General features: G+C 48.8%; 1 protein-coding gene across 1 annotated transcript; it reads left to right on the top strand.

The window, feature by feature from the left end:
* Positions 1–657: 657 nt before the first annotated feature.
* LOC116136557 lies at positions 658–3,766 on the top strand. The gene is given in 3 exon segments (XM_031422240.1): positions 658–2,911; positions 2,914–3,375; positions 3,378–3,766. Coding segments are annotated over 3 exon segments (3,105 nt in total).
* The last annotated feature ends 6,530 nt before the right edge of the window (positions 3,767–10,296 follow it).

Raw genomic sequence — 10,296 nt, forward strand, 5'->3', positions numbered from 1 at the left:
CCGGTCACCCTGGCCGCTCCTCACCACGATGCTTTAGTCCTTTCCCTACAAATAGCCAACATCCTAGTGAAAAGGGTGTTCGTAGATAGAGGTTCGTCAGCAAATATCCTATTCCTCGAAGCAGTAAAAGCAATGGGGCTAGAAGAAGCAAATATCAACAGACGACCGACACTGCTGGTTGGATTCAGCTCGGAACAGAAATACACTATCGAGGAGATCATCCTTCCTATCTATGCTGGCGGAGTAAACAAACAGACAGTCTTCCTGGTGATCGACTGCCCATCCCCCTACAACGTCATTTTGGGCCGCCCTTGGATCCATGACATGCGGGCAGTGCCATCTACCTTCCATCAGACGATCAGGTTCCCAACCAAGTGGGGAGTGCGGGAGATCAAGGGCGACCCTAAAGCTTCCAGGGATTGCTACAAGAACGCCTTCAAAGGCAAAGGAAACTCCTCATAGCAATTACAGTCTCATCCAACCCCTCAAACCGAGCCCGATCAACCGACTATTGAGGAGTTGGATGAAGTGCAGATACATCCAGATGACCCAGAGAGAAAGACACAAATAGGCTCCCGCCTCGAACCCGAGACAAGAGAGAAGCTGATAGAATTTCTCAAACGGAACGAAGACTGCTTCGCCTGGTCCTACGCCAACATGACCGGAATCAATCCAAACGCAATGGTCCACCAGCTCAAGGCAGATTCGGATCACCCACCAGTCAAGCAGAAGAGGAGGAAATTCGCACCTGAGCGAAACCGGATCGTCAATGAAGAGGTTAAAAAGCTTCTAAGCAACGGCATGATCAGAGAGGTCCACTACCCCGAATGGTTGGCGAACATTGTCATCGTAAAGAAAAAGAACGGAAAGTGGAGAGTTTGCATCGATTTCACTGACCTGAACAAAGCCTGCCCCAAGGATTCTTTCCCACTCCCACATATTGACATGATGGTAGATGCGACCGCAGGGCACGAACTCCTCAGTTTCATGGATGCTTTCTCCGGATACAACCAGATTTTGATGCATCCGGACGACCAGGAGAAGACAGCCTTCATCACCAAGAGGGGAACCTACTGTTACAAAGTGATGCCGTTTGGACTAAAGAACGCCGGGGCCACCTACCAACGTCTGGTCAACAAAATGTTCTTTGACCACTTAGGGAAGACCATGGAGGTGTACATCGATGATATGCTCGTCAAGTCCCTGATCGCCGAACAACACCTTGACCACCTTAGCCAGGCATTCGCCGTTCTCCGGAAGTACAACATGAAGCTGAACCCAGACAAGTGCTCATTCAGCGTCTCATCAGGTAAATTCTTGGGCTACATGGTTACTCAGCGAGGGATAGAAGCAAACCCCGACCAGATCAGAGCGGTCCTCAACATACCATCCCCGACTTGCATCAGAGATGTCCAGCGCCTGGCAGGACGAGTGGCCGCCCTGAGCCGTTTCATCTCCAAATCAGCTGATAAATGTCACCTATTCTTCCACGCCCTCAAGAAGTCCAAGAATTTTGACTAGAACCTTTCCTGCGAAGAAGCCTTACAACAGCTGAAGAGGTATCTGACCACACCACCACTTCTTTCCAAACCTATGGATGGGGAGAAGCTCTACTCCTACCTAGCGGTCTCAGAGACAGCCATCTCGGCAGTACTAGTTCGAGAAGAAGAATCAAAGCAATTACCAGTCTACTATGTGAGCAAGTCGCTCCTCGACGCAGAAACGCGGTACAGTCAACTGGAGAAACTGGCCCTCACCCTCGTCCATGCGTCCAGGAAGTTCAGGCCGTACTTCCAGTGCCACCCCATTGTTGTAATCACCTCCTTCCCACTTAAGAAGATACTACACAAACCAGAACTATCAGGCCGATTCATGCAATGGACGGTAGAACTTAGTGAGTTCGATATAGCCTACCAATCCCGTACCGCCGTCAAGTCCCAGGCACTGGCAGACTTCATTGCCGACTTCACACCAAGCACCACCACCCAGGCCGAAAGAGAATTACTATGCATGAACGGCGTACCACCCTCAAAGTGGACTCTCCTAGTAGACGGATCGAGCAATGTCAATGGAAGCGGACTCGGAATAGTACTGATCGCACCAGAGGGAGACATCATCCAGCGAGCAATCCGGTGTAGGTTCAAGTGCACGAATAACGAGGCTGAATATGAAGCCCTCCTAGCAGGACTTTCCTTGGCCAGAGAAATAGGAGCCAAGAGACTAGAAGTGAAGTCGGACTCCCAACTCGTAGTCAATCAACTACAAGGTACATATCAAGCACGTGATTCAAAGATGACATCCTATCTGAGCATGGTCAAAAAGCTACAGACTGAATTCGAAGAGTTCTCAATAGTACAGATCCCCAGAACCGAGAACTACCACGCCGACGCCCTCGCCAACCTTGGCTCAACACTCCCATGTTCCTCCCAGTCATCCATTCCCCTCTTATTCATGCAGTGGCCAGCCAACTGGAAGGTACCACCACCGAACAAGTCTCCCATAGAGGCCATGGGCATTGAACAAGCTGACTGTTGGATGACCCCAATAATAAGATACCTGGAAGACGATGAGCTCCCGGCTGACAAGAACGAAGCCCGCCGACTGAAAGCAAGAGCCGCCAGATTCACCATACATGAGGGCCAACTCCTCAGAAAGTCATTCTCGGGCCCTTATCTGAAATGCATAAGCCCAGAAGAAGCCCAAAGTGTTCTAGCCGAACTCCACGAAGGCGAATGCAGCAACCACGCGGGGGGGCGCAGTCTGGCACACCGGGTGATCACCGCGGGGTACTACTGGCCGACCATACGCACAGACTCAACCGCTTATGCAAAGAAATGTGACAGCTGTCAGAGGTTTGCTCACGTCTCAGACCTCCCACCAGAACGACTCCATTCCATTCTCACACCGTGGCCGTCATGAAGTGGGGAATAGACATCGTGGGAAAGCTAACTACTGCACCAGGGCAACGAGTCTTCATGTTGGCTGTGACAGACTACTTCACCAAGTGGATCGAAGCCGAAGCCTTCGCTCAAGTCAGAGACCGAGAGGTAAAAGCTTTCATCTGGAAGAATGTGATCTGCAGGTTCGGAATACCGAAGGAGATTGTCACCGATAATGGGTCCCAGTTCATTAGTTCAGGCTTCAGGGATTTCTGTGACATGTGGGGAATAAAATTGAGCTTCTCAACACCCCGCAACCCCCAGTCTAACGGCCAAGCCGAGTCATCAAACAAGACCATTATACAGACATTAAAGAAACGACTGCAAAAAGCTAAGGGCGCATGGGCAGATGAGCTACCCGGAGTCCTCTGGTCATACCGAATGACGACTCGATCATCAACCGGTGAAACTCTATTCTCCCTGACATACGGTTCCGAAGAGTCATTCCAGTTGAAGTGTCAGTTCCATCCACCAGGCTTCAATGGGCGAACGAGGAATCAAACAGTCACAACCTTTGCCAGAACCTAGACACTGTGGACGAGCTACGGGAACGGGCGAGCATCCGCAATGCAGTTTACCAGCAATAGGCCGCCCGACATTATAACCGCAACGTGAGGATCCGTACCTTCAAAACAGGTGACTGGGTCTTCCGCAAGGTCTTCCAAAACACCAAGGAGATCAACTCTGGCAAACTCGGTCCCACCTGGGAAGGTCCCTACAAAATAATCGAAGCAGCAGGGAAGGGCGCCTACAAACTCCAGACCCCCGAGGGCAAAGACATCAACAATAGCTGGAATGCCATTCACCTCAAACGCTACTACTTCTAGGTGAACCTTGTCTTTTTTGAGAATTTGTTTTTGTTTCATTTTTTAAGGATGAGTGAGCCTATCCACCTCCTCTTAGACAGTCGGCCTCATGGCCAAATATTTAATGAAGTATTATTCAGAAGTTTTCATCTTCAAATCGACCCCGGTCGACAAATTGCTTACACCTTCAAATCGGCCTTGCCCGATGAACGTTCGAACACCTTCAAATCGGCCTTGCCCGATGAACGTTCGGACACCTTCAAATCGGCCTTGCCCGATGGACGTTCGGACACCTTCAAATCCGATGGACGTTCGGACACCTTCAAATCGGCCTTGCCCGATGAACGTTCGGACACCTTCAAATCGGCCTTGCCCGATGAACGTACGGACACCTTCAAATCGGCCCTGCCTGATAAAAACGTACGAACACCTTCAAATCGGCCTTGCCCGATGAACTTACGGACACCTTCAAATCGGCCTTGCCCGATGAACATACGGACACCGTCAAATCGGCCCTGCCCGATAAAACGTACGGACACCGTCAAATCGGCCCTGCCCGATAAAACGTACGGACACCTTCAAATCGGCCCTGCCCGATAAACGTACGGACACCTTCAAATTGGCCCTGCCCGATACATACGGACACCTCTCAAATCGACCCCGGTCGATGAATTACTCACCTTCGAATCAACCCTGCTCGAGTCACGATGATACCTTTGGATCGGCCTGCCCAATCCAAGACTTGGCACCTTGGGACCGGCCCCATTCGACCTAAGAACTAAACTGAAGATGCAACGTCATCCATCCAGGGGACTACACACTGGGTCGGCCAGACCGAATGAATGATTTCTACACCATTGACAAACAAAGCACCAACCCAGCCCAACATAGGGCCTACACGCCTTGGCCATTGGGCCACGCGGAGGTAACATACACAAACATAACGCGCATACAAGAGAAATAAAGAACAGTTCAGTCATCCAAGAAGACAACACTAGAAATCAGAACAGTCAAAGGGTGGTATATATGGCATCAAATGCCCCAGTTCAGAATACAAAAAATGGCATAGACGCCAGACAAAAGGGCATCACAGGCCCCAAAATACAAAAATAAAAGGAAGCGCTAAGCATCCTCAGCATGAACCTCATCCTCCATCACCAAATCGGTCGCCATGTCCGCACCGCTAGTGCTCGGCCCCGCAGCCTGGTCGCTCACGTCACCAACACCCAATCGCCCTGGCTGACTGAAGTCAGGCGCCTTCCCTTTGTCCTGCCCCACCGGATGACTAGTTTCTTCTTCCAACAACTCCTGCATGAGCAGAATGTCTTCATCCGGATCCCAATGAGAGGTCCGCCCTTCCTTGAACTCCAGCATAAGCTCGCCTCGAGCCTTAATGATGGCGTCGTCAGCAATGGAGATGCACTGCTCCCTGAGGGACTCAACTTCGGCGGTCCGGCCAACTCGTGCCGTAACCTCGTGACCTCGGCCTCACTATCCCTGAGGCACTGCTGACTCTCCTGCTCAGCCTTCCGGGATGCTGCCTCCCTCTGGTGTAAACCAATGTTGGCCTTGGATACATCCTGTATCCGCTTCTCCTGCGCCACGACAGACTTCCTCAGATGAAGACTGCTAGTGAGTACCTACACAACAAAACTCAGCAATGAGAACAAAGTCAACAACAGGGAAAATGAGCAAGTACTGCCATACCTGAACGGCACGGGATACGCCCCAATCGGCCGCAGCAACTGCACCCATCTGGTTCAGGCGCGCCTCGTCCGTCGGGAACAAAAAAGAGTCGGCCAGCTTACTCATAGAGGTCGCGTCAGAATAAGTCGATGCAGTAGCCGGAATCGTGATAGTAATAGTCCCGGCCTCCTCATCCACAACGGCAGCCTGGGACGACCTGGCTTCCGCTGAAGGCTACTGGCTCGACGACTGCCGATTGGGCAATGTCGCCAGTACGTCCTCAACCCTCGCGTTCGCCCTGGCCACCGACTCCCTCCTCCTCTTCTCTCGACGCTTGGCGATAGACTCGCTCGCACTTGGGACGCTCAACTTCTTCATAAGTGACTCTACAAGTGCAAACTCTCCAACGGTTAGTGGGTTCAGCCTGGACTCACCAAAAATCAGTTGATTGCAGTATCGACTTAGGAGAACGTCCCAAGTCTGCTTCAGCGAGGGGAAGGGAGTACCTCTCTGTATCGCCTCTACTCCAGCCCAAAGAATACTGGTCCTCAAGTTGGACTCCGCAAGCACCACCCGCCAATCCCTCTGCTCCAATGGGATAGCTAACACCCTCTGAGTCGCTACGTCCAAGCCATCTCCGCTCTGCCCGGCCCGATTGAACTCAAGCTCTGCAAACAAAAAATACAATCAAGATTTAGTAATCACAAGAACGAAAGAAACAAGTTCTCACCAGTAGCTCACCAGCCGATCAGGATCTCGCCCGGGCCCCTCTCTCCAAAAACGGCCTGACCCTTCAAGAAGAAGTAGCGGTCTTTCCAGTTCTTATTACTGGACCGCAGGTCGGTCACTAGGTGAGACCGGTCGTGCCTCAAGTTGAGCAAATATCGGCCCTTCTCCTTATCGTTCTCCTTCAGGAAGTACGAGTACAGTAGCTCGTGCAACCCAAACATTACTTGGTGCCGAACACACAGATCCTCCAGAGCCATCGACAACCTCCAAGCGTTCGGCATAAGCTGGAAAGGGGCAATCATGAAGTGGTTCAACACCTCCCAGACGAGGCGAGGCACAGGCAACCTCAACCCGTCATGAAACCACTTCTCATAAACACAGACCCAGCCCGTAGCTTCCCAATCAACCCGCTCATAGGACCGCGGGGTCCGGATGTCGACCGAAATAGGGATATGATACAATGTATGGATGCGCCACACGTCACCATCTTTAAGAATGGGCGGATAATCCCTGGTCAAGATCCCACTGCCCTGTTGGGTCGGCTCTTCCTCGGAGCTACTGCTGGACGAGGATGGATTGCCAGCCCCTCCGGAGTCTTCCTCACTCCGCTCATGCCTGCCAGAGCCGCTCGGTCTAGCCTGACTCGCCCCTAGAGCGACTACACTAACTCCAGTTGGTACGCCCACCGGGACGCTACCTTCAGGCATCATCACGATAGTCGGCGCATGCTCATACTCATCCCCAACATCAACCACATCTTGACTCGAACCTGCTGACGTATCGTCTGACATCGGATCACTCACCCGTCCCAACCGACTGACTCGTTCCTTATGGAACTCAAACTGAACCACTCAAGTATCAACCTAGCTACCGGTCGCCCTTCAACACCGCACGATGTCCCTCAAAACCGGCCTCTTTAATCTCAGTCGACCCGTCCTACCGAGAGGTGGAATCCTAGATAGCCAGTCGTCCCACCTAACCGACCGAAAGAAAAGGCTCGCTACTAGTCGACCTGCCCGACAACGAGAGCCCCTGCCCTTGGTCGATCCCTCCAACCTACCGACCCTAAGCCAAAATCAGTAGAGCACTAACTCGCTCGCCCCAGACGATCGATCCACCTCCAATTTCAACCCTAGTTACCTGCTCACCCCGATCACCAATCCCTCAACCTAAAGACTCACACTCGCCCTGGATGACCGATCGCCTAGTCCACACCGCACGCCTCCTCACCACTCGGTCAGACGTACCGACCGACCCAAACAACGCCTAAGTCGACTTCGTCTTCCAGGCCCAATCCAAAAAACCTAGAAAATATTCAAAACTGTCGGATTCTTCCCGGATATCCACCAAAAAATTCAAACCTACGCCTATTCTCCAAAATCCTAACACCAAAACACTTGGAAACCTAGTTTAAACCCGCTCAAAAGTTCAAAACACCTTCATCCTACCTCCCAAAAGTTTCAACAAAAAAAGAAATCTACCTACAGAATAGCAAAACGGCCTAAAAAGAAAAAGTTACCTTGGATGATTGCAGAAAAGACCACCTTCGCTCAAGAAACTGGGACAAAAACGAAGAAAAAAGGGAGAGAAATTTTTCGGATGAAAACACAAAACCAACGCGAATGGAAGATGAACAGTTTGCTCCCCAATTTTGTAAAGAAAATGTAAACACGTGGCAGGCTGTGATTGGTCAGTTGTCAGGAGTCTCTTCGTTTTCCCGCTCTCGAAACGACAGACCGATCGCCACCATACACGCAGCGATCCGAATCACCTGGGAAACCGTTGTTCCGTACGGAAGCTGTGTCTCGATCGCCCGGTTCTTCCGACCGACTCAGTTTGTACCGCCCGGAATGAGTCTGACACGCATCCAATCTTCACGCGCCAACAAATTCACTTGGCCACTCGATCCACCCGACCGACTCAGCTTTTCAGTTCGGGAGCCCTCCTAAGCATCCCATGCTCAGCCGGCCCGGAAGGCCTGGTCGACCGATGCATGAGTTTGGAATGGTCCAGGTCGAGCCATCTTCAGAACAAAATTGAGAATCTCGCCCAATCATCCATCCGTGGGGAACGAGTGGACAACGTGTAACCGAGATACCTCACCCACTTAGTCGTCCCAGCATCCCGACTAAATGAAGCTTTTTAGTAAACCTCCTGAAACTGTCTGATCCGACATGACGAATGAGTGCCTCTTAACAGTCTCCTTATTAGTCGTGCGGATGTACCGAACGACCACATCTGGCTCTCTGCTCTTCAGCTCGCCGAACCGATCAGGCACCTCGCAATGATGGCATACTTTGGGTCGAGAGTGGATACCGAGCAACGTCCAATCAAGGATCACCTGCGGCGGTCAGATCATTCACTCCAATGATCGTTCGTCCATGAGGAAAGACCGAGCTCGCCTTGAGCGCAATCTACTCTCTGACTTAAGATACTCTCAACTCAGAGAGTGGGGGACAAACTGTTAGGGCCAAAAATCGTCCTTGGCCCAAATAGGGAAATAGGACCACTAGTGAAGAAAGACCAGGCCCAGTCCTACAGAGGCCCAAGCCAGATTAGTCCTATTTTGACATGAGGTATAGCCGGCCCAAACCACGCGGGCACGAGCCTCTTAAACCTAGTCCATTTCCTAGGTCCATGGGCGAGTCTAGAGCCCACATCCCCTTCAAAGTACTTTCCTACTCCTAATCAACCTCCTATTCAAGGTAGCCTTCCTATTCCTGATCACTTTCCTACTCAGTTAATTCTCCTAATCAGGATCACCTTCCTATTTGGACACTGGTAAGACAACTCACCACGGCCCTAATTCTTCTAGGGTTTGCATTAGTGTCATACTAGGATTCCTACTTCTACCAGGATTAGGAGACCAGACAGCGGCTATATAAGCAGAGGCAAACCCTCTCACAAGGAGATTCAAGCTTCACACCTAAAGCTCTGACTTGAGAGCTTCATATCATCACCGTAGTCACAGTCCCTGACTAGACTTCTGGTAATCTCATATTCCCTAGCCCTCACTATATTTTCCCTTCAGCCTAGCTGACTTGAGCGTCGGAGTGCCTACGGCAAACACCACACCGGTGTTTCCCGTTCACTTCACGCGTGTGTTTCTCTACGTGTGCAGGTACAGCAGATCGCTAGTGGCCTCAACCTCACGGGATCAGACCCTCTCTTTCCGTACAGGTAGATTTTTACGTCTACAATAGTGATGGTGGCTATGTGGGGGCAAATAAAAGGTGAAGGGTAGGATGGGAATAACACAAGTCAGAATTCAAAATTAATTAACAGTGTTAATTTAAGGTTGTGAATCTGGAATAAATGAAACTAGGGGTATGAACTCAGGATTTTACTAAACTTTGGGTGAGAACATGTCGTTTGCTCTATAAGATTTATAAAAAGACTTCAATTGATTCAATCTCTCTTGGAATTATGGGGAAAAAAAAAAAAAAAGGAGTTATTTGTCATTAATTATATTTTATTTAAACTACTCAAAGAATATATATACCCCAAAATTAATCATGCAACTAGTATTAAATCTAAAACATTAAAAATGTACCGAGTTATTAATGAATCTAAAATTATGTAAATCAAATACCCTATGCTTACTTACCAAAAACAAATACACTATACTTTATAAATAAATAAAAATATTAAATAAAAACCAATATTAATAGAGTGTTATATAACGTGAATCAAGGTTGGTGGTTGTTTATGCAAAGAAAAATAATATAATTTAACATAACAGAAAGACTTAATCAAGGTTGGTGGTTGTTTATGCAAAGAAAAATAATATAATTTAACATAACAGAATGACTTCTTTTCTGTTCATTTTCCTCTATTTGTTTTCGAAAAAAATGTATAAAAATTTGTCAAGATGCTATTTCCTCGTATTTAATTTTATTTATTTTGAAATAGCTTTCACTTTATCACAATCAATATTATATATCACAATCAATATTATATCAATTCTATTTATTCACACAATTCTCATTTGGAATTTGACATATTTTCTTTGTATTTTTGTTTTTGGAATTTGATATATTTTCTTTGTATTTTTGTTTGTTCAAATTACTTTTAAATTATGTTACTTATTTAAATTTTATTAATTAATTACACGTAAATTATTTTGATTTGTTTTT

The sequence above is a fragment of the Pistacia vera genome, unplaced genomic scaffold (genome assembly GCF_008641045.1).
Source record: "Pistacia vera cultivar Batoury unplaced genomic scaffold, PisVer_v2 Contig317, whole genome shotgun sequence".
Classification (NCBI taxonomy): Eukaryota; Viridiplantae; Streptophyta; class Magnoliopsida; order Sapindales; family Anacardiaceae; genus Pistacia; species Pistacia vera.